General features: G+C 41.7%; 1 protein-coding gene across 2 annotated transcripts; it reads right to left on the bottom strand.

Moving 5' to 3' along the window:
- Window positions 1-1,025: 1,025 nt before the first annotated feature.
- Window positions 1,026-23,529, bottom strand: mapkapk2a (MAPK activated protein kinase 2a). 2 transcript variants are annotated; one of them, XM_080495467.1, is made up of 10 exons: window positions 22,819-23,529; window positions 8,561-8,700; window positions 4,699-4,763; window positions 4,454-4,533; window positions 4,195-4,321; window positions 4,026-4,101; window positions 3,812-3,936; window positions 3,034-3,119; window positions 2,832-2,912; window positions 1,026-2,732 (listed from the first exon to the last, which is right to left on the bottom strand). In XM_080495467.1, the coding sequence occupies exons 1-10, from the start codon at window positions 23,056-23,058 to the stop codon at window positions 2,583-2,585; spliced, it is 1,170 nt and encodes a 389-aa protein (XP_080351593.1). In that variant the 5' UTR covers window positions 23,059-23,529; the 3' UTR covers window positions 1,026-2,582. The 2 variants fall into 2 exon arrangements, with proteins under 2 accessions (XP_080351593.1, XP_080351594.1); XM_080495468.1 differs by having other exon boundaries at window positions 2,832-2,909.
- Between the last annotated feature and the right edge of the window lie 1,530 nt (window positions 23,530-25,059).

Genomic DNA, 25,059 nt, shown 5'->3' with positions numbered 1-25,059 from the left:
GACACACTTGAGTTTTTGTTGCATTTGCCGTAAAGGCATTCAACCTCAGCAGGACTGCCACGATGAGGAACTCCCCTGTCGCCCCCTTTCACACTCACCTGGCAGACAGACATGGCCGACAGAGATGACTGTGGGTTTCGTCACACTCAGAGCTGGAAGCTCAGAGCTGACTGATGCCTCACACCTGAGGAGAAACAACCATGTGCCCTGGCGGGAAATGGGTTTTGAACACCCCAGTGTTGGCAAACGTCTGACTCAAGGCCACTCGGCAGTCTGCAGCTTCGCAAACGCGTATATTCCAGGAGTTCCTCGTGATGGAGACGATGAGACAAGCCCGTCACGGGTTGAGTCTGCGGACGCCTCGTCAAACCCCAAGTCGACCCAACAACCTGAGTCAGACCTGCAGCACGTTGAAAAATTATTCGCAACTCAAAACATGGGATTTCCTCCTTTTTTTTTTTTTAAACAAATTGACAGTTTGTTCAATACAGAAACCATTTGACCGTCTAGTAAAAACCCCATTATGCAATAAACATGCAGCAAAAATTATTTAATGTTTGTGGTAAGAAGTTAAGAATATTGTCTGAAACAAGAAGAAAAGTTAGTTTCATCTCCAAGGAGATTGTATCCTATACTATACAAGTTTTCCATTGGAATAAAATGTATTCAATTTCTTTTTGGGATTTCATTCTGACCATAAACAATCCCAATTTCAGGATTGCGTAAAGATGTTTTGTTCACCAATTTTTTTTTATGGCATTAGAGGAAGAACGTTAATATCATTTGATCGAAATGCAAGAAACCAAACATGTTGATAAAAGCATTTCTAGTGATTTTCAAACAGTCGTTCACACCTTCATAAAATTGTGGACAAATTCAGGATGGGATACACTGAGCGCCAATTCAATTACATATTTTTTGAACTATGTCATCAACGGATGTGTAACATGGATATTTGGGGATTTTCAAATGCGGTTTATGAATTCAAAAAGAACAAAAAAGAGAGTTTATGTTTCTCGTTTTTTTTTTTTTTTTAATCCAAAGCTGAAGCAGACAAAAGTACAGCTAGTGGAACTGAAGAGACTGACAGACGGGGGGGAGAGAAAAAAAAAAAAAAAAAACACATCTGTGCTTCAACTACAAAAACATGTTGAGGACAAAAGAAAAAAAAGAACATTGTCACATTCATTACAATCTTTACAGTGAGAGTTTCCGAGGTGCGACGCAACAAGGTGATACAGACGTGGTTTAACAAAGTGAAATGGACTCAAACGCACAAAATCAATCATTTTCCCCCCGGATCCCGAGAGCAGGAAGTGGAAGAAAACACTGAGCCATGTCAGAATGTGATTTGCTGGTGGTACGTCGGACTGTGCTCCGTGCTGAGCAGCCGCTCCTAAGTCATTCCTTCCCTCCCATCAGTCCCTCCACAAAGAAGAGTTGTTAAAACAGACACTGCACCGCATGGATTGAACTGACACAATCAACAGCAACTCTGGATGGCCACCGTGTTCCTCGCACTCTCCTGAGGAGGCTACAGCTTACATAAACTCACATCTCACTCCATCTGTCCAACACATCTGCTCACAGAAGTCCCCCACGGTAAGGTCGTAGTGGTACTTCAAAGCTGACAAATATGTCTGCATAGCATTGACCCTGAAATATACTCTGGCATCGTTTAAAATTCTGAATCATAGATAAAAGCTTGAACCAAACAGTAGGTAGGGGTTAAAAGCCATTTGCTGAAAGCAATAGTACTAAGGCCAATGTTAAAATGCTTATAAAGTCCATGAAAAAATACAGTATAGTTCGGCTCCTCCTCTCCCACAAGCTACACGCAGGACAAAGTTGGGCCAGGTCCTGCTTTTAAACCTGGCCTCCGTCTCCGCCTAAAACTTTGTACCTGAACCACAAGCACAGATGAAGGTAGGAGAGCAGGGCCTCGAGGTGCTCCGTCAAGAGTGGCACGTGGCCCACGAATGAGTGCATAGGCCTCTGTTCAACATTCACAAAGACGAACCAAACCTGATAAAACTCTCCCAGTCCGAGCCCCGAACATTGGCTATTTCCCTCCAATTGTGACAGTCGGGGGTCCGAGTCTTTACATTCCACTCGTCAGTTCAAAATACATCTGTTTACGTTGTACGTTTGTGAAAAAAGAAACTTCCCTTGTTTTGATTTTTTTGGGGGATTTAGCCGTTGGATACAACATTCACAGGTTTGGGCGCCAGAGAGACAACTACTGCTAATGCTAAGGCTTCGTGTCCCAAGCCAATGTTCTTGCCCCGCTGAGTACACAAACTGATATTTGGGAAAGATCTCCTCCCCTCCTCCTTACTATATAATTATAATCTCTTCACTGGTGTAAAAACACAAAACCAACATCCCCTCCGCGAGAGCGGAGCGGAGGCTGTGTTAAAATGGTAGAGTAATAAAAAGAAACACTCTTACAAAACATTAGAATTTGCCATGAAAAATAAAACACTGAGAAAAATCCATGCAATGCGACTCTCGTGTGTCCACAAATTATTGCTTTTCTTTTCACAACCTGGGTTTTTTATGTGCATGCAGGTGTGCGTCTTTCAGTGGGCAGCAGCCTTTGGGTCTGGAAGAGTATTACTGGCTTTCTTCCTCCTCTTCGTCAGCAGTGGGTTGGTGGAGTCCTCAATGGTCTTGATTTTGATTTGCTCATAATCAACCCTCATTGTGGCCAAGGCACTGGTCATTTCCTCCTGCGGATGGCGGGAATGGCAAAAAATAAGTGAGTCCAAAAGCTCTCATTTATAGGGACAACACGAGGCCACAACACAATATTCGCATGGTGGACTGACCTTGACCTCCTCCCATACATCCTTTTCCTCCTTAAGGACCCGGCTGGTGTGGAGTGGAGTCTGAGGAACCTCCATCGACTGCTTGAGGACAACGCAGAAGAAAACTTAAGTTTCACTTTTGGACGTCTTACTTTGATCCAGAAAGTAAAGACTGAGATGGGGCGAGCAGACGGAAGCTAAGCCTGTCCAATTAGGAGCTTACATTGATCCAAGGATGATTCATGAAGTCTGTGATGGTCATCCTCTGAGTGGGCTCAGTCTTTAGGAGGGTCCTGATCAGCCGCTTTGCTGAAAAAAACAAAAACATTTTTTTGTTGTTTTTTTTTTATATTTATGTTGGTGAAACATGAAAGCAGAACTACTTTTCAAAACTAAAAAGAAGATTGATTTAAAGAAAAACCAACAACAATGGTTCTTGTATACAGGATTAATGGGTTTGTCTCTGTGAACAGGTAAATAATCTTACACCCTGGATGGTGAGCATTAAATGTTCAAAATCAGATGAAAAGAAACTGCAAGAGTTTGGTTTGTGGTGCACTGCGATCTGTTGGAGACCACAAGTCTGTCTATAGCAGGTAGATTTCTTTGAAACATTGCCCTACGCTTGTGTTGAGAAATGCTTGCTGGAGGCGGAGACAGTAAAATTTTACTATCTTTCAATTAGTCATCATAACTAATCCATTCCTTTTTTTTTTCTTTTCTTATCCTATACATGTTCGTATCTGCTACACAGATACGTTTCTATAGTCAGAAAATAAGACACCACTTTCAGTTGTGGCAGATGACAGCAGCAGGTAACAGGTGAAACAGCATCAGTTTCGATTTCTTGATCAGAAAGAAAAGACCAGTTTAACACTTCAGATGCTTTATAACAAGTCAGCGTTTCATTATATTTTTTTTAGAGAAGATAATCCCAATGACAAATCTCCAAATCAACTTGGTTGGGTGGATAAACGTGTGAATGGGAAGGTCGTTTCTACCTTCCTCCGATACGTCGGACCATTCAGGGTTGGGAAACTCGTACTGGCCCATCCTGATTCTCTTCTTCATCCCAGGAGAGATGGCTAGACCGTGGTTCGAATAAAACGGTGGGTATCCACACAACCTGTCGAGTGTTTTCAAATGGCAACGTGAGACACTGCGGTTGCAGAAAGAGTGTGCAGGCGAGAGAGGTGAGAAAAAGGGCCGACTTACAGGATATACATGATGACACCCAGTGACCACATGTCGCATGACTTGTCGTACTTCTCGGGACCCAGGACCTCCGGAGCTGTACACAGCGAAAGAGAAACCAAAGCCCGTTTGTGGACGAGCGACAACGTCGGCGGAATGTGACGGCGTGCACACGGCGAGCGGCTCTTACCGACATAGTAAGGCGTGTAGCAGGGAGTAGCTAAAGAGTTGTGTGAGGTGGTCTCTTTGGCAAAGCCAAAGTCTGTAAGTTTAAGCAGAGCATTGGGCCTCTTTGTGGAATACAGTAAATTCTCCGGCTGCACGGAGAAACCCAGGAGTCACATGAAAGGAGGACAATGTGGTTAGCGTGTCACTCGTGAAGATCTTCAAAGCAAACGAGATCAAGGAAAACTGAAGTGCATGATAAAACACAGGTCATGAAAACGAACCTTGACGTCTCTGTGGGCGATATTGACCGCGTGTAAATATTGGATGGCTTCGCCAATGCTCTTCATGATGTCAGAGGCCTCTGAAATTAGATAAAATGGCGCCGTTAAAAAAACAAAACACAAACATCTTTTTCACAAAGAAACCAGAAGGTGGAACGATCTCAGAATATATGTGTATAGAGTGTTGAATCCAAGACTTATTCATGTAAATAACGTGCGGTTCATTTCACACATGAACACTTTACCTCTCTCTGTGAAGGCCTGATCTCCTCTATCCTGGATTCGACTGAACAGCTCGCCACCGTCCATGCTGGACAAGACAAAAACAGACAATATGCTGGTAAAATTACCACATTCAACTTTCAGCATTCATTTGTTTGATGATTTTTTTTTTTTAAAAAGCTCAACATCTCGTCTTACATTCCACTTCCTGTTGCTAATGCTCCACATTCAAGCTCGTGATGGAAGCAAAGGAAAAGGACAGAAATGGTATTTAACCGCAGGCGAACCAATTATTCACTGACACAGAGAGTGAAGTGCCTCGGTGTTGTGACGTACAAACAACCGGAAATATGATATCTATCTAAACGGCTCCAAGTCGTGTGCAATTATTCATTAGTCTACTACTATATTTTTTGTTTAAATATATTTTTGTGAATGCAATATTGTTTTATTATCAAGTACTTTTGCTCTAAATGTTGTTTTGTAGTTGCAGTCATTTGTCTGTTTATGATTTATCAAAGAGTTACTGCTGCACACTCAGGTGATTGAAGACGATATCGACCACATTTCTCATGTGATCTCGTGGCGCAAAATGTTGCGCAACACCAGGAGCTGAATATTTAACCCCAGATTTGAAACGACCCCACTTCTCCAGACCTGATTTTAAAAATGAATAGACACAACAAAATACATAGAATTTAAACAGAATGTAGCTCGGGTATATCATATACATACACTTTGCTTCCTCGTACAACGTAACATTTGTGGTCAAAAGCAGCACATGACCTGGAAGTCTGTTTGACACTATGAAAACCCTCTTCCTCTGGATTTCTGAAAATGCAGTGACAAGATTTAAATGAGCAACTAACGCACATGCAGTTGTGTCGTGATATGTCCTGTATTGTAAGTGTAGTTTTCCCATAATGAAATAGTTTTTGTTTTTTTAATTCCCTCAACAGAAATCAGGGACGGTGTAACTTCAACCAATTGTTACTATACAGGTGTTGTTTTCGTTTCCACTATGTGTTTTGGCAAACAGAGAACATGAAAATCAAAACCAACAACCCCAGCTTGAACACATGTTTTTATTGATTGATCTAGTGTACTGCCTTTAGTATTCGATCTATGACTAGGAGAAAGAAGGAGAAACCGTTAACAGTGTAAGCAAATGATTTCAAATGCAGCGCTCGTCAGCCGAGGGTGAGAAACTTACAACGCGCTTGATGAGTTTCATTTAATCTTTTATCTCAGTATGACTGCGCGACTTTCAGATCTGATCATCGGCACCAAATTAGTACGCATCTATTGAAAAGCGCACGACCGCACAGGCCAAGTCTACAAGCATGCCCGTGACAAAGGCAGAGCGGGACCCGCATGCTCGGGAGTTGCGGGACAGCCCGGCTGCACTGCAGCACACTTCAAACTTCTCAAAATCACTCACTTATATTCGCGCTTTGCATACTGAGAAACGGAACGCGACTCCATCCACTGTATTCTGACGCAGCATTAAAGGGACTGTGAGAAACAAAGAGCAGCAGGCGACTTCGGTTGCGCAAATCTTTCTCACGTCGTCTTCGGATGCGATCAAAAAGATGAAAAGCAGATAAATTCGAACCACACCTTCATGCACTGCGTGAACATGGAGACAGAATGGTGTGAATTCCCAGCTCATCTCACACCATCGCAGCTGCCAGCTGTTACACCCCGACACATTTTGACTTCGCATCCTCTCACTTCTCATTTAAACGGCAGAAATGCAGTGAGTAAGGGAGATTGGTACATGAATGTATACCGACGAGTGAACCGCAAATGTTTAGGAGAAACTCCCAAACGCACGGAGAGAATGTTATAACCCCACTCTTTTAAGTAGTGCTGGGCAATAATTTTTAAATAAAATCTCCTTTAAAAAAAAACTACTTTTAATGTTCTGCACACTAGTCAAAAGCATTGGTTTTGCTTGTTGTGCTCATCTCTGCATGTGTGGGTGGGTTTGTTGACCACGACCATCTCAATGGAGCCCAAAAGCTGACATGTTGTGTTGGTCTGTTGGTCTAATGATTGATCACACATTATTAACATGGGATATAAACAGACTGCAGTGAGGAGCCTTCTATTGTGTCCTTACTTACAGATAACACAAAAACTGTGGACAAACCTTCACATGCCTATTATTTACCACTGCAGCTCTGAGTGGGGCTCCACTTTCCTCTGGTTGGGACTTTTTTCTGCCTTTATTGCTCCAGACACGGTTTTTGTTGGCAATGCCTTCGGCTGCAGAGACCCGACTGATCAGATGCTGACTGTAGCTCACTATGACTATATATCAGCCCAGATTTTCACAAAAGAAACAAAATGTGTAAGAAATATAAAAATATAGGTGGGGGAAAAAAATACTAATTTCACGAGATGCACCACCATATAAAATTGTGTCATTAGGGGAATTGTGTAACGAATCATCCATTTTGTTTGTGACAAGTATTTCTTCACATTATTCAGTACCTTGGAAAACAATCGATGTTCGAAATACACATTTTTTTTTAACTGAAAAGAACATCACAAACTGCATACTTGTCATTGCGATGACTCACTATTAAACGCTATGCTGACAATAAAATGATAAACACCAAAATGTCACCACCAAATTTCCTTCATTATGATGATAAGTGACTCGGCACAGTGATATGGTGACCTTTTCCACAACACAAGTCTGACGACCCATTTTCACTGAATGAGTCAAAGGCAGGTAGAAAAGAAGAGAGAGAGCAAATTGGTTTCATCAGAAAGTATTTTTCAAATCGGCTCCTCGTGCTGAGCTCATTTTTCTCAAGGAAGTTACTCATCCACATCAGCATGCGACAGTGTGGGAAGCCAGGTCCATTACCTCAACGCTACAAAGGTAACCACAGCGGTAACGCGCACGTGACGGGTCGACACGGGCTTGGTGGTTTGAAATGCTGCGCCATGGAAACGCTAAGGTGAGAAACGTATACCATGCTCATTTCAAAGAAATGGGTCATTTTCTTTTAAGATCATAGAGAACGGATTTACAATAATTAAGCCGGGCGAAATGCAATCCAAGCAAAAACCAAGAAGGTCCCTCACCACTTAACCTGATTTTTTACGGTAATAAAAACCTCCCTTACTTGCCTGCCTATTCTATAAAATGTGGAAATGAATTGAAATATGAGCATTTTGTCATGGAATGTTGATTTCTCCTCAAACCAAGTAACAAAAACCTCTTTATTCATTCATAAAGTAAATGTTTTTAGACAGTGAGGAATCTTTTAACCACAAACAAATTCATAACATAGCTGCTTTTTGTTGAACAAAGATCTCAGCAATCAGCAGGGTTGCCACAGTATTTCAGCGCCACGTCAGTCAATCCGCAAAGTTAATTGTAGGTACCGGTATATTGCGAGCTCAACAGTGGTTGCACAGATGAAGATTATCAGAGAGCTTTTCCATCAAAGTGAATTGAAAAAAGTTGACTGATTCCCGAGAGTGTTTGAGAGCACTCCCAAACAGGTAGCCAGTTGCACAAATGAACTTGTTAGTTTTTTTTCCCCCAATATGTTGCCGCGAGCTATTCCCCTCGGAATACTTGCATTTCCCTATCGTTGCCACCCATTCAGTCCACACTAGTAGCCGGCTGCAGCTTCTCACCCCTACATTTATCCAAAACATGAGGAAAGAAACTTGCTGCTTGAATGGTCTTTTTTAATGAGGAATTATTTAAACAAAATGGATAGAATGCACCATTTAAGCCCCCCCTCCCCAAACTGTATGCTAATAAAGTGCTATTCAAGCTAGGTAGAATGGGTCAAGGTTTGTTAATGGGACCTTCTGTCGACATGTTACAGTTTCAATGTGTGATTGTCGACTCACCACTCCATCACAATCAGCAGACACTTCCTGCTCTGATAAAGGTTCTCATAGACATCAATGATGCGCACAATGTTGGCACAAGGAGAAGCCCTCCAGTGAAGCTCCACTTCTCTTCGGGCTTTGGAGCAGTCCTGCAGCATCTGGACAGACAGAGGTGGGGAGGATGAGGATGAATAACATTAAATGAATGCATAATAGCACTTAACAACCAATAGAACAGAATCGGAGCCAAGGTGAGCATCCCGCTTTCAGGGGAGTGATCAGTTCAGCCCTAAACTAGTCTTTAGACATAGCGACCTCAGAGACGACCACAGAGAGAAGAGCAGTGCTGCCCTCACCTGGCCGATCCTTGCAAAAACATTTTCTACTTTCACTCAGTGCAGTTTGCTTTTAATGTGGCGCCCTCTGTGCAGGACGCCCTGTTAGTGCACCATTGAACTTACAACGTTCCAGGTCTGTGTAATGTCTCTGCTTAATTTCAAATCAACCAATAAGAGCATAATGTGGTTACATCTGTTTCACTTTCATTAAAAAAAAAAAGTATTGCATTATTTGCAAAAATCTTAAAATGATAAATAAGTTCATGTGTCCTAATTTTAGAAGTAATTTAATCAAAATGTGATTGTTCTCCTGAGAACTAAAATTCAAACATATTGTTGTGGGGAATGTGTGAGTAAGTTACAAAGTGTGTATTCAAAGTTAGGCTTCCCCATTTAGGAAGCAGAGGAACTTACTATGGAGCGGGTCAGGTATTATGTGGCTTTGCAAGTTGTAAATAACACAGTGAAGGCCATCGAGATTGTCACAGGAAACTGAGCGACTCCCTCACAGGAGTGAAAACAGTTGCTTGGTCAGTTATTAGTCTGTTGAAACTCCAGCCCGTCTCAAAGTAAAAGTAAAAGTGAAGAATAGATGAAGAGACTGTAAGGAATTATTTTTGTTTTTAAAACCATAGAAACTTATTAAGTGCCAAACTTAAAGTATTAATGGCATTTGTAAGAAAATTAATTGACATTTGACGAGGCCACATTATTATTACATTACAACTGTGTCTATTTTAATGAATTGCATGGTTGATAATGCTATATAAACGTTTGTGTTTGACTACAGATTTAATTACATGACACATATTGGAATCTCGCCAGCAAAACCTTAAAATATCTTCGTTTGATCGATGGAAAAAATTCCGCCGTGCAGCTCTGACAGTGAGCCACCATCTGCCCGTTTGGTGGCGTATTACATTCCATCGCTGCCCACGGTCACCACACAACAGTGGGCTTCATTCCAGTGGACAATGAGTTTTAAGTCTGCCGTCTGATCTCTGATGTGGCCCGGAGGCCTGTGGGTAAGTCCACACGCTTGCAAGAACTCAGGTTACCGGTACTTAGAATCACGGGAAATCGATCGTGTGCGTTTGCATCCATCAAGCAGTAACCTGGTCACTGAACAAGTTGGTAACTACTGACTATTCTGCAACATAATATTTTACTATTCCAATGGGACAATGCCAGGGAACACTTCAATCTAACCAATGTAAAACCAGAAAAACAGTTAATGGTATAAATCTGTAGTTTTCCATTTGTGTGGCAATTAAGAGCTTCTGGGGGGCAAGAAAAACTAAAATACAGAAAACTGAGAGTCCCTTTTCTGAACATTCATTTTTAGGGACTTCGCCAATGGCATGGGCCCTAGTTTCCTTTTGTTTTTATAGAAGTCATGATGGAACAAAAAAAACAACAGAAGGTTGGAATAATATTTCAGTAAAACACATTAAAACTAAATATATCATTGAACTAAACACACACAAAAAATAAACCTAAACGTAAGAGTTGCATTAGGAAGCATGAACATTAGGTAGTCCAGCATTCAACTAGGAATTGGTGGTAGATAAAGCGAGTGTGGCACGAGGCTTTTTTTAAATGCATTTGTTTTTTGGGGGGGGGTTTGTTTTGGGGGAGGGGGCCATTGTGCTTCAAGGACTGTGAGTGGGGGTGTGTAACCGTTCACACTGTGGAAACTGGCCATGGAGCGTCACGTTATGTAACCTTGTCCTCGGCCACAGTGACATGACTGTGTTGTATTTGGTGCTATATAAATAAAGTTGAAATGAATTGATACAAGTTGAAGTTTAACATTTGATTAAAATAAATCGTTCAGGGGGTTCAACTGCTGACCTTAGGCAGGATGCAAATAACATTCAGTAGGGGGTTCAAATCTACAGGACTGTGTTGAAAGGATGCAGAGAATGCCATTCTGAAAGTGCGTGGAAATATGAAATGCATCTTGTATTTATTAAAATTAGTGAATCAGAAGTATTTGATACATTTATTTAAACCAGGTTCAACTCCATAATGTGCATAAAACAAAAATATGATGGTATTGTCAGAGCTTTGAGATACCAATAACAGCAGTATTTATTCCGCTCCTTTAAATCCACACAGAAATTCAGGGTTCTCGCCAGGATTCTCTGGCAGCGAAATGGTGGGACCACTCTTAGTGAAGCCAGGTGTTTTGGAGCGCCCGGGTGGGTGGCCCAGGGGGTCTCTAAGGTTGGAAGCCATTAAGAAGATTCATTTGGCAACCTGGAGGACTATAATCAGTGGCAGACATTTACCCTACGGCACGGAGTTGACGTCAATTAGCGGGACCTTGACATCGCGCCACACTCTTATGCCTCCTTGTCTTGGAGGGTGATGAGCAATGCAGATCCTGCACAGCATTCCTTTAATACAAACATTAAGTAAAGGGAACACACTGAATTAATCAATCTTAAACTATCTCATATAAACTATCAAGGCAGCTGAGTAAAGTCACAAAATGACTTTCTAATCATTTCCCATTATTTTATACGACGTTAGTTGAACGTATATGATCAGACTCAGTGTAACTACATTAGTGCATGTTAAGCTGTATCCTTTACATTAGGTCCTCGGCCCATAATAAAAACAAGTTATTTTATGCTGCTCATTGGTGTGAACACGGTTCATAGATCATAAAATACAGGATACCTAAATAAAGGCAGACGAAAGGCCCGTGAATAATTGTTTTTAGAAGTACATTTGTGTACCGTTTCCATAATAAAAGAGAAAGTTTGTGTCTGAGCTGCAATGTTGGTCCAGTTTGAACGATTTTAATGCATGTTTTAACAGCAGGAGCCGATGGCCCAAAGTGATGCCTTCAGGGACATAATGCGACTCTGATGCGTGCTGCATGCTAACAGAAGTCAACATAATGGCCCGTCACGCTGACATGAACACTGAATACTATGTGTTGAAGCAGGTAACAGTCACGCCATAGAAATCTATTTTTAATAAAAGAGAAACCCCTTTTAAACATTTAACAAGCCACTCTTGCTGCTGACTGTCTTAATGAGTTCAATAACAATGGTGTAGGACGTCACACTGATTCATACAAAAGGTAGACGGGTCAGGAAGTCTAACAAAAACATGGATTAACATTTCATCCCTGCGACTCATGTGAAAGAAGTCGAATTGTACTTTATTAATCCCCTTGGGAAATTTCTTTACCGAATAACCCACCGGAGGGGAGCCATTGGTGGCCACACCGCACGGTGCTCGGGCCAATGGTCTTGCTGAGGGACCCCGGGGGTGGGGGGTGGGGGGTGGCTGTGGGGTAAGAAACCCACGCACACATGGGGAGAACATGCAAACTCCTCACAGAAAGGCTCTGGGCTGTTTTTGAACCCACAACCTTCTTGAGAGAGTGCGAACATCTGCACCGCCGTGTGGCCAAAAGAGCTCAGGTGAGCACAGACGATTACAAACACATTTCATAGAATGTTAATTAATGTATTAATATGCACAAGACTTAACGGTGACTAAAATAAGCATTGAGGAATGGAAATGACAGAAAAAGTCAACAAACGACAATTTGCATGGAGGAGTTATGAATTGCTCTAAAGTGAACTTCGGTGGGATGAGTTTGTTGCTAAAAATATCCCAATAATTTGCCATCTAAAATAACAATCACACGGACAATCCAGTCAACATCTCTCGACACAGCTACAACATTCACAACACTCGCATGTGTGTGTGTGTCCGTCAGATTTCGATGCGTTTTTACAAGCATTCAAGAAGAAACAAATAAGAGGATAACACTGTGATTTAATTTGACTAAAACAAAGTCTTGCAGTGAGTTACTTTATGACAATCTGTTTGTTGCCTTCCGCCCCCACCCCCCTCCCTCCCGCCCTTTTTTTTTTTTTTTAAATCACCAAACCAGAACTGGAAAACCACCACTGAGCCTTAAGAGGTTTCTTCCTGTTAAAAGGGAGTTTTCCACTCAACCGCCGCCTGCTTGTTCCTGGGGGAGTTTTTTTAAGTTATTTTTTTTTCCCTCTTTGCCTTGAAATGACTATATTGTTATTGGCGCCATCTAAATGAATTGATAATTGTGGAAACAGATATTTAATCGCATTATTTTCTGTGTTTTGTCTGGACGGCCTGTGACATAGCTTTCATCACTGCGAGTGTGAGAGGCTCACAGATCAATAAAAAGTGACTGTCTTTGTTACCAGGAAGAGTTGGTATGGTGTAGCCGTGTACGACTGCTTTATCTCAACCCTATACACACACGGCCCAGTTCAACCACCCTTTGGGACAGAGCAAACAAGGGCAGGTCTCAAATCCTGCGTCACAGCGCAGAGAAATGACCACATGAACCCGAGGCAAGAGATGCAGGCAATCTCATCTAATCTAATCATATTCTACCCCTTAATAGAAATGAGCTATACACAATTGATTACTTTAATAATGGGAATACAGTATCACTTTCACTACAAGGTGATTCTAGGGACAATGGCTGAATAAGTAAATAAGATAGGGTATGAATCTTCTTTCACTTTCCATTTTGTAAATACAGTTAAAAGTTATTGTAAATCGTATGTTACTAATATCTATTCCGTTTTACGCAAGCTTGTGTGGACGAACCGGTAGGTTGAAAACTCCCATTTACTCTTTATTGCACCAAGTCGAAGAGGAACTGGATGGACGTGTGCGTGCATGTGCTGGAAAATAGAAACTAAAAATATCAAACTTCCTTCCACAAATGCGTTTACACTGTCCTTTTAACACATGCATATATATTCGCACGAGAAATCACCCCTGTCACCTCTCGGCTGGTGCTTGCGAGGCCACACAGCCCCCCCATCTGCTGCTGGCCCTTTGAGTCCGAACACTGACGCTTGTGGGGAAGGAGGGTCATGAGGGAGGCAGATGGGCACACAATACACTTCCTTAGGCCAAAACAAAGGCTCCTGAGCCCAGCGCAGGACAGCAGGAGGTGGGAAGGAGCTAAGCTGATGAAGCACCCCATCCTCCACCTGCCAAGCACAAGCCAAGTGAAATCCCCGGGTTGATTATGGTGAAAACAAATAAATACATATCACATTGAGGGCAGTGGGTCAGTGAACTGCTGTCAGTAAGGGGGGCACAAAGAGTAAAGGTGTGACAGGTTTTTGTTAGGTTGAGAGGTTTTTCCAAACGACTCTTTATGTGCCTTTGACGATGGTGTCCCCAGCGAAGCAGCAAACATGTTTGTGTCAATCAGGCATGATCTGATTAATAGCGTCAGCTAAGCCTCACCAAACCATTTATCTCTGTGACGTGTGTGTTCGTACACCCATGACTTTAGATGCCGAGAGTTCTGCATCTTTTGTTGTGTTATTTGGACATATGCATAATATTTAATGCAGTCACAAAAGGAAAAACACGTCGGCGTGGAAAACAGACTCACCAACTCATTGGAGATATTCAAAACCAGCTTAGACACCAAGAATTCGCAATTTCAACTTGAGATATTGTTTAACGAAAGATGTACGAATTAATAATAGAGTATAATGTGCCCATGGCGGAAGGAAATAAATAATTGAGGATTTGTGAAGTTCGTCATCACTGTAAACGCTCACTATGCGTTTTCCTCTGCAGTTAAAGTGAACGTCTGTGTTCATAGCTGTGCGGGACTACCACACAGTTCCAAAACAACCCAGTTAATATCAACTGGAGCAACAGGTGAACAGGAAAAGTGCTTGAAAAACAGAAGTAGAAGTCATTCTAAAGGACTGATTTATTCGTTCTAAAATTAACCAATTAGTGCCAATTAGTGCTGAGAGCAATGGGGACTGCTGAAGACCGCAGGTCTTTAGTGTATTCATAACAAGAGCTGGTGAGTGAATGAGGATACGAGAGGAAACAATGATTGTTACGCACAAGCAGGTGACATCCGGGTGAAACCCAGATAACCTTCATGGGAGAGGCTTAAGAGATACCAATCAGTTGCAGACGAGTGGGACTGAAGAAGTGACACACAAGAGCAAAGGCATTTCGCCCCATCTGTAATATTCTGTGAACGTTTCCCTCTCTTTGAACCGGTCCCTCTCACTCCTCCCCTCCGTGAATCCCCTTCTGCCACTGATGCAATAGATACTTGTGGCTTCACTGCATAAATACCATCAGACCAGCGTGTTAACGAATGCTTTGAGATGACAGGGGGCCAAACAAGGTGAGCCGCGCAGTGACAGACTCTTCGGTTATTATAAATCATTATTTCATGCGCTTACTGACGTAAACAGAACTTCTTTCCATTCAACTCTACGAAGAGAAGCTCTAAATTACTCTCGACTAACGCTTCACCTCTTTTTGTAAATTCAAGGTAAACTAAAACATGATCGTTTAAACAAAAAGGCCAAACCACTTCCATGTGAATATGAAAGCAAGAGAGCACAACACATGTTCATGAATGAAGTACAAGACACGGGAAGCGTTCACTTCCCCTTTGCACAATCAACACCAGTCAACCACGTCGCTTCCTTATTTGAAACTGGTCACAAGACTCAAGTTTAAAAAAAAAAAAACACTGCACACATCAACTGGGCCAGGGAATCCGTTTCTGTAGTAGCTGTTCTTCTTCAGAACTCATTGTGTCGGTGCTCAGAAATACTCATGAACGAGGACTAGTTTTTGAAAGGCAAACCTTGCATCCGTTTGGAAATTACTCCGTATCAAATGTACAGTCAGAAAGACCCTAAACTAGCGTGCTCTCACAACCACAATACCACATCCTTCCATTGCGCTTCCCTCACGACGGAGAGATGCAGCAGAGAACGGCGAGGTCCAGCCTCGTGGATGGGTGGCCAGTCCACTCACTCAATATAATGTACGATTCAACCACGTTGAACATAATGCGTCAAAGGAGCTTACAACAGCACTGGGATAAATATTTGAAAGGAGATTGGGCTTAAACTAATCTGTGTTCGAAACAAACGTCAAGTAAATATTTACACAGTGTTCGTGTGAATGCACTAAGAGTCTTTTTTTTTCTAAAGTTGTCTGTCACACTTGGAAAACAAAACAGACTTCAATAAAAACACAGATGCAGTGTCAGAGCTGCTCTGTTGACCACTGGCACTGCTGAAAACTGGAGAGCCTACCTTTAGATTGTGATAAAGTCTCAACTTCACATATATGATTGGAATAGATTTAAAATCAAGTTAATGATCAACTTTTACAAAAACCAAAAAAAGACAGACTGATAAGGTGGAATCAGTAGATTCTTGTAACCCAGACAACTGCCATGCAAAATTCACACATTGAAATTAAGTTTTACCAAATCAATACATAATGATTATGAAAAATGTTGGCTTTAATATTTTTTCCACACCTTGTCCTTCCAGTTACTTTGTCTATGAATTTAGACGTTTGCATGATGGTGGCATGAGTTTCAACTGGATTATAAAAGTGTTTGGGGGGGTTACTTCCTCCTCTTTTTCACAAATGTAGATTAAGTGGATTTGTTTTATTCAGCTCCAATGTTCTTTTTTTTCCCTGTTCGAAATAAAGATACATTCATTTAAAAAAACAAACATAATTTCACCACTTTTACACCGAAACTAATTTAATAACATTTTAGAAATGTGTCAGACTGTTACGGACATCATTACGAAGCTGATGTGAAGTCCACACATCAGTGACGCCGTCGCCGAGGCAACAGGAATGAGAGGTAAACAAAGGTGAAGACACGATCCACATAAATCAGGAGAAGCTCTGAGTCCTGCCAGCTCAGCACTACTTTGGCTGAGTTTCCCCCACGGCAGCGGTAATGTCAGAATATCAACTTTTGCCATGTCTGTTGTTTATATAGACGCTAATCAAGAGTTGAACTCCAAATAGTTTTGGTTTTTTTTCTCGTGTACGTGTCCTGACTGCCGGCGTTACTGAGACAGGTTGGAGTGTTTTCATTTGCCAAAACAGATTCGCTCCTGGCAAAGGAAAGGCCTGACTGTTCCTGTTGCAGACTTCATTGGTTTATTATTGATTTATTGGCGAGGCCACCGGACCAGAGTGGAAAGAAAGAGACATAAGGAACATAACCATCACAAAAACAACAGCAGCAATAACAATGAAGTAGACTTTATCACATCTTCCAATTAAAAAAAAAAAAAAAAACAAAAAACAAAAAAAAAACCAAACAAGTATGTTGTCCCTGCCAAGTAAAAACAGTCTCATAGACAGATGTGCAACTCACTGCTAGTTGTGACCACAACAAAAACAGCATATATAAAATATGTGTCGGTGAAAGGAACATTTGCACAGCTAAATCCAGACAAAAGTCAGAGGGGTCTGGGGTTGAAATAGACTCGTCATCGAGTATGACTCCATGATTTGGATGAAACAGCTGTTATATTTTGGTTGTCATGTCTGCATAGGCTGACTATAACGTATTACTATTAAGATCTTTAGGTGTGTTTATACCCAATAAAACTATCACATCTGTTGGCCTTAATTGAAGAAAAACAGTATATAGGTTTAAAGCAGCTCTATTTAGGCCTGATACCAGCCTCCAACAACACAAATGTAATATGCACATGAGGGATGAGGGAAAAAAAAAAAAAAGACTACTTTTTAGACATCTAAATCACCTTAAAACTCAAGATCGTGTCACTCTATTTAATGCACAAAGAAAGAATTTGGTTTGCTGTTTTTGTTACCAGGTAACAACAAACTTACACAAATACAACTCTTTGTGCCGTTTTAAACTCGGTGCTATTTTCGACCTGAGGGTTGGGCTCTACCTGATTGCTCCCAAACTCTTGGGTGTCTTGTGAACATGTAAATGTAGTTCAGTGTAAGACGACACCTTCACACCGTTTAAGTGTCCCTGTGCCATACCAATGACCCCCAAGTCTGGTCTCGGACAAAAGCCACAATGTCAAAGTTATTGATTTTGCGAGGTGGGTTACGTAAGACGCAGTACGCGACAAGGTTGAAAAGTATTCATTTAAGGGCTAAATTCATGGCCGCAGCCCATCTCCAACCAGCGTATACATACTGTACGCACACCACAAATTATTCAGCTGCACCGTGAGCAGAAAACTCAGTCCAAGAAAAAACTTTTACAAGGTGACATCGCCGCCAGCTATGTTGGCAGACTGCTGGTCCTGGAGTCTTAATGAACTTAATGAATACGAAGGAGAAGAGGCGGGCTCAGCTGACGTTAGTCGTGGAAACAGGGGCATTAGTTCAATCGGCAGAGACGTCTGTGTATTTGGCTACTACATGCCTGCTTTAAAGGGGAGCTAGTTTTAAGAGTCATAGGCAGGGGAGGTGGGGAGGGGCGAGACGATGATGCAATCCCACAGTCCTTTGCAGTGACATCACCTTGCAGACCTTAAAACAAGCCTGTGTGTGTGTATTTATATGCACCATATGCAGATCGCTCACATTTTACCGACTACCTTCTGGTCTAATGTCCAATCAAGAGCCCACAGAGCAGCTCTCAAGGCAGGAGGGGTGTTTTTAATGCATGCCCATGTTTATAAGTATTTCAAATAAATGGTTGTAAACAAAAGCAAGACAATATTTTATGGAAGGCATTTTTGCTTCAAACCTAAAACTCATTTTGTTGGAGCTGGAGCTTCTTTTTCTCGAGGCTATTTAAGTGCAGAATAACTTAATGTTTGAAATTACAATTACAATGTATAAGTTCAATACACAAGCTCATCTGATTTGTAGTATTGTACAAATAAATCCTTACACAAGCACAGGACTATAGTTATTTAGTAGATTTATTTCTGCTTCTCACAGATTGTTACAGGTCTGTAGAGCATTTCCATAGAATTCAGGAGCAAAACAAGATATATACATGTTCACCCAATGCCTCTTTGGATCTCCACTCTATACTCAGGCTGGGAGTTAAGCCAGACCATTTCAATTAATTGATGACTTAATAACAAAAACAAATGAGTTAAAGCAGTTAATTTAATCATGCTTTTCTCTGACACTCCAACATTTATCAGCCCGGATGAGAAAGTTCCCTTCAGTATCTAAATGTGAAGTTGTACTTAAATAAAACAGTGGGATGGGAGTGTGGACAAGAGCATGCCTGTATGCAATGTATAGAACACAGACTTTGCTTTTCACCGATGAGCACAGATGCCAGCTCTAAAGTTAATGTTATTCCTAGTGTTGTACTTGAACAACACACACACACACACAAAAGGATAGTATTAGCATATTTTTCCTCACAGTATAGACAAGTATTTATCTTTAACTGCAACACTGGCTGAGAGTTGTGCTTTCACTTGGCATTAGAGATGGGAAACAGACACACGGCTACTGACTTCTTGAAGGGGGTACAAGAAGGTCACTGGTAACAGATGATAAAATCCACCACGGGATATTATTTTTGCTCCAAGCACAACTAAAGGTGGTGTCGTTTCTTGCCAAAAGGAGTGACAGCCGCTAATAAAACATGTCTCACGTGGACGGTGAAATTCTGGCAACGTGAAGTTTCCAAGAGTCCTGACCAACTTCAATCACAACATTTACGACTTTAAGGCAACCTCCATGAACTGCACAAGCTGCAAGGAGCTTTGAATCGCCTCCTCATGTTAACTTGACTGCATCGCATCCCTTCTGAAAGCCATTCAGAAGTCAACTCACACAAAGTGACTGGAACGAGTCTAAAAGTGTCACCGGTAACAGTGGAATTAGATAAAAAGGTCTTCTGCTGCCGTTCTGCATTTTAAAGGTGCTCTTCCATTCATTCCACTTGATGTTTTCTGATTGTAAAACTAAATCAGCAGGCGACGAGTCTATGATCAGAGTTTCGTCAAGAGAAAAAAAAAAAAACATCTGCATGAAACACAATGATACACACTGGATCTGTCAGAATCTCAGGAATGACACGGCAGTTGAATGAGCAGAGCTGGGCATGTTAATACAAGCAACACTGCATACAGACAATGGTAAATCACAGAAAATGTGTTGGCTGTCTGTCATTTTCACTGATTATTTTACATTTCCCACCAAATGAAGTCAATCTGGAGCCACAAATCATTTCTAACCTTTAAAATGAAGATGATGCACCTCATCAAGCTGTATATATAGTTGTGCTATACATACAAATCCTGTATCTTACGTTGCGTTTTGTCAAATTTCAAAACTCAACTTCCTTTCTATCGCACTGTAAAAACAAAACAGCCACGGCTGAGACAAAGTGCTGAACTTAAAAGGGGGAAGGAAAAAAGGTGGAAGAGATTAGGAGGAAGGTTTGAATGTGAGTTTTTAATTTTTGGCAGCCTGAAACAGCCCGTTCACATTCTCCTAATAGATTACATTCCAGCTAGCTTTATTGTAGTCGGACCGCATGTTCTTGTGCTAAAGGGAATCAGCATCAAGGAGTGGGATGGGACCTGTGCTCTCTTGCAGCTTTACTGCACTGGAGAATTTTGACTTTTTAGCCATTTCTTTAACGCTCTGAATTTTTTAGAAACAAATAAACTGTCCATGTTGAACTCAACTATTTTTAATTTGGATTTACTCATGGGCAGCTTATCATAAAATGCAGTTGGGAATCCTCAAGACTGTAAATTGAGCTTCTTTTTTTTTTTCTATTTCAATGCCACACTTGAACTGCAAGATATATGTCATTTTGAACGATAGCCTGTGTGTGTGACAAACATAAGAACAACATAACCGGAGACCCCCTCGGTCGAGGGCAACCTTTAACTGATAAGTGAACGTGTGGTTTTACTGACGTAAAAAAAAAATACAAGGGAAGAGGCGCGTGTGCGTATCTTTCGGTGTTGAATACACACAGAGAGACGCGCAGCTTAAGGAGTATTTTGGGTTGACGCACCACACAGGTTTTTCCCAGACTGTGATTCACTTGGGAATGATCATGTGCGACAGGGTGCTTTAAACAAACTTCACTTTACAATCCTGTCCGCGATGATAAAGGGAGTCTGAATTTTGCCTTCGGCGGTCTACGACTGCCGTGGATCATGTGTCAGTCACCTGTGAGCGAATAACTGTTGTGACGCTCCGTTTTCGTCAATCATTGACCAACACCCACAGTGATTTGTTGAGGTAGTTCCTGATACAATGCTGTCACCTCACAACCTCCAGTCAGCTCTCGCGAACTCACAGATTAGAGGAAATGGTGTCAACAGTAAAACCTGAGCACAAACAGACAAAATCCAAAAACATATATAATAGGTGAGATAAATTAGGTTCTCTTATAAGGTAGGTTGTTTAAATCACTCAAAGGAGGTAAACAAGTTTCATTCCAGGATGACTAATGATAAAAAAAAAAAAAAACCGAGTGGATAAACAATAGAATTACAAATGGAAACTTAAGTGCTTTGCTTATAAAACATTACAGAGTTTTAGTTTGATTATCGAGTCGCATTGGATATTATAAGAGGTGTTTCAGATGTTCTTCCTCACCTTTGTAGATTAAAGAGACGACCAATAGAAACACTCCCAACATAAAACACTGCTGCAAACTTCAATCACAAACTGGCGGCGTATAGTTAGAGTTTGACCTGTCCAACAATCTCAGAGAACACTAAACATTATTACCTTCGTGAAAGGCAGACCTTCCGACAGCGCTCAGGGCTGGCATCAGACTGAACCCATGAAAAACCCGTTTCTACTCAGGAGCTATTCATACACTGAAAATATTCTGCATGTGATACAAGGATCCTTTTTAGTAAATGTACAGATTTTTCAACAAGAATATCAAAGTTGAAAGTTTTTTATTTTTTAATCTTAACTTTTTTCCTTCTCGTAGTTGGTGGCAGGATAGTCTGCCGATTGACACCATCTTGTCTTCAACTTCTTCTTGCTACACATGAGAGTTAAATACTCATCTCAAAGGTCCGGGCAGACTTTAGTGAAACATCAAACTAAAGGACTGTTAATGTCTAACTTGAAACAAGTGGATGTCTCTCTGCAAACTCTGGAACGAGCTTGTACATAGACGTTAGTGTAGACCTCAACTTGTGCAACTATAAAGACTCACTGCTGGGATTTCTGCTGATTTGTCCAACTGTTGAATCCAATGAAACTTTAACCCCAAGAACACTTTGTGTTAGTTTTAATGGGGTATAAAAAAAAATAATAATTGTAGTAGTAGTATTGAGATATTATCTCATCATTCCTGTATCGATGTATTGTATCGCTCGCTTCTTGACAAGGATTGATCTGATTGTTGAGAGTTAACAGATAAAGACTAGATTCTCTTAATAGGAGAGAAAGACACCGTTTCCTCTACATTCATTTAAGAGTGGTGGACCACCTCCGCACCACTCCTTCAAATCTCTCTCCTTTCCCCCCCTTTAATTAACGTAAACGCACCACCACAGCAAGACCACCTTCACCACAGAGTCCTTCACTGGGTCGGGTACTCGTGAGTTCGGCCGCCAGAATGTTTCATTAAATTTGTTAAATTTATGTTGAGATTGTAGTAATTTTTCAGTACCTATTGTTTTGATCTTACAAAATTATAGACAGTTCCATCAGGTACACTGTGCACCACAACAAAGCACAACTTTCAAGTGTCAATTTAAAGGTTATTATAGCAATAATTTACTGGCCCGGCCCACTCAAGATGTCACTGGGCTGTGGCCCCATGGAGTCAAATCTTATTTAGTATGCACTTCATTGGTTCAGTTATGTGCTTTTAAATAAGTATGTTTCTTCCACAACATATTTGGCGTTTGGTTCGTTCAATATCAACTGGTTGTAGAGTGTAGCACATGTCACAATGTAGTATTTAGTCGTCTTCATTGCATTAGATGTCGCCATTCAAAGTCTATTTTTTCAAAATTTTCCCAGGGGAAGTCCCCAAGATGACTCTCTTTTTTGCTCCATTCATGCTTTTTTTTTTTTTTTAATGTGTATTTAAATCATTTGATTTGATGATTATATAGGAATAAGTGATATAGTATAACCTACTTTCAGTGCATACTTGTCTCCGGTCTTCTTCTGGAAGATTTCGAGCACTTTCCCATTGATGCCCAGTCCCAGCACCTGGTTGGTCACCTTGTAGTCGTCAGTGATGGCGTTCTTCTTGATCTGTAAGGAAGGTCTGGCGTGGAAGGGGAGGAACTGGCCGGCGGGGTTCTGCTGCCCGGCCGGGTTCTGCTGGCCCGCCGGGTTGGGAAACAGTGGTTGGTTCTGTGCGTTCGACAGCATACTGAGAGGTGAACAACGGCTACTTTCCGGCAACGCCGATCGGTCGCTGCTGCTGCGGCGGAGTCTTCCTGAGTTTCGCTGGCTTCTTTACTCAAGTGTTCGGAGTGGGGCAGCGGCCTGGCCCGAGGAGGAACCGGCGGTGCGGGGAGTCGCTACAGGTTAACAAAGTCACTCGGAGAGCCGACGAAATGCTAAGTTAGCTCGTTGTTTGCATGCTAGCGCGAGCCTACGCTGCTCTGTGCGATCCCCGGCTAACTGAGCTAACACTTAGCTTCTCCATCTCCGGCGGGTCCGTCGTCCACCGGCTCCTCGAACAACGCGGAACTTTTCTAAAACATGGCACAGGTCGGCTCCGGGGCCACGGCGGACAACCTGGAGCCTGGTGAGTGGAGGGGAAAAGGCGAGAAAACCCGGTGGACGAAAGACAGACACTACCAGCACGCCAGACACACACACACATACACACACACTTCACTTCACTTTCAACGGACAGCAGGTTTCTGTCTGTGACGTCATGGCCGAAGCTTTTTTTTTTTTTTTTTTTTTTCAGGGCTTAAAGGAGAAGCGCACCTCCGGAGCGGGGCAAGTTTTATGTAACAGTGAGAGTGAGGGTGAGGGCAAAGTTAACACATGAGATACGTGCTTTTTAATCTTTAAACGACCTGGGGTCTTATTTTTTGCTGAAGGTTGGCTGTCACTTCACGACAACGAGCTGTCTGGCCGAGGAGAGCCTCTTGTAATGTTTTGATAATAACAGTAAGAGAGGGGGACAGGAATAGACTCACTAATCTCTGACGGAGGTTTCTCACTGTGCCTCCGGTCATGTTTTTCATCAGCCATGAAAAGCAAAAGAGTGGTCTCAGCTCAAAGACATATGTGCCTGAAAAACAATAAAAAACAACAAAACACTAAACTGAGTTTAACTTTACTGGGGAGCAAGGATGTCAAACGTAGGGCCCGTGAATTAAAACCTGCTCGCAGGAGACTCCAATCTGGTCCGCCAAACCACCAAAAAATGGAAACATTTTCCAAGAAAACATGCTTCTTTTTTTTTAAACACATTTCTTAAGAGTAGCCAACACAACTCTGAGACCCGAGCTGAGATATCGAGGATACTGCCGTGAAAGTAACCATTAAAGATATTACCTAGAATGGCAGTTTCTAAAGAAAGTGCATGTGAGTTTTGAAAGCCATCTAGATTGTACTTGGTCATTACAGTGGCTTGTGGGTGAATCTAGAAAAAATAATAACAAACCAAAATTGTCAAATATCTTCAGAAGCATTTGTCATTGATATTGTACTCCCTCCTGTAAGAGGTAAACAATAACGCAGTAGTACATATTTGTTTCTCAGCACAACTTACCTGAATCCGGATGTAATTGCCCCACCGACCAGTCCCTCGAGAAACGAATGCTTGAAAAAGGATCCTGGGTACGTACTGATGCATCAAACGGCAGTCGAGGAATACAAACGCCATTTTGGCTGCATCGGGAGCAGAAGTGGTTTAATACAAATTCGTGACAATCATCACCAAAGGGGTTAACCGCAAAGCCATATTGTCAGGGAGCCCGGTTACACCTTGCGTTAACATGCGTTTCGGGTGATCAGATCACATGTCGTGAGCCCTCATTAGCCTTTACTTAGTCAGGAGATCCACATTGAGATTAATAATCTCTTTTACAAGTGCGTCCTGGCAGCAGTGCAAATAAACAATAATAAAGACAAGTGTGAACAGACACCAAAGCATTCTCACTCACGTCACTTCCTCTGGGACGCATCTCACCACATATGCTTTGTAGTGTGAACAGTCATGTGTTGCGAATGCATTCCAGGACAGTGGCGTCACAAGAAAATACATCACATGTAGTATGGAAACATCATCAGTGCATGCATGGTTTCATTTAGAAGAATGCACTGGTACTGAGTTATACAGTCTTTAAAACTTTCCAACTTTCTAAAGACACTTAAGAACATCAGCGTCCGTGCCTGGGGGTCTGCAGA

This window comes from Blennius ocellaris (assembly GCF_963422515.1).
Source record: "Blennius ocellaris genome assembly, chromosome: 4".
Taxonomy (NCBI): domain Eukaryota; kingdom Metazoa; phylum Chordata; class Actinopteri; order Blenniiformes; family Blenniidae; genus Blennius; species Blennius ocellaris.
The sequence above is the reverse complement of the archived record's forward strand: the minus strand, read 5'-3'. Positions and strand labels throughout refer to the sequence as shown.

Bases quoted from the DNA above. Each gene is read 5' to 3' on its own strand.
- mapkapk2a (XM_080495467.1), bottom strand. From the start codon at position 23,058: ATGCTGTCGAACGCACAGAACCAACCACTGTTTCCCAACCCGGCGGGC. The intron at 8,701-22,818 runs GTAGGTTATACT...CTGTCTGTCCAG, and splicing joins GAGACAAGTATGCACTGAAA to ATGCTGCAGGACTGCTCCAA. The intron at 2,733-2,831 runs GTCAGTCCACCA...CGCCATCCGCAG, and splicing joins ATGTATGGGAGGAGGTCAAG to GAGGAAATGACCAGTGCCTT.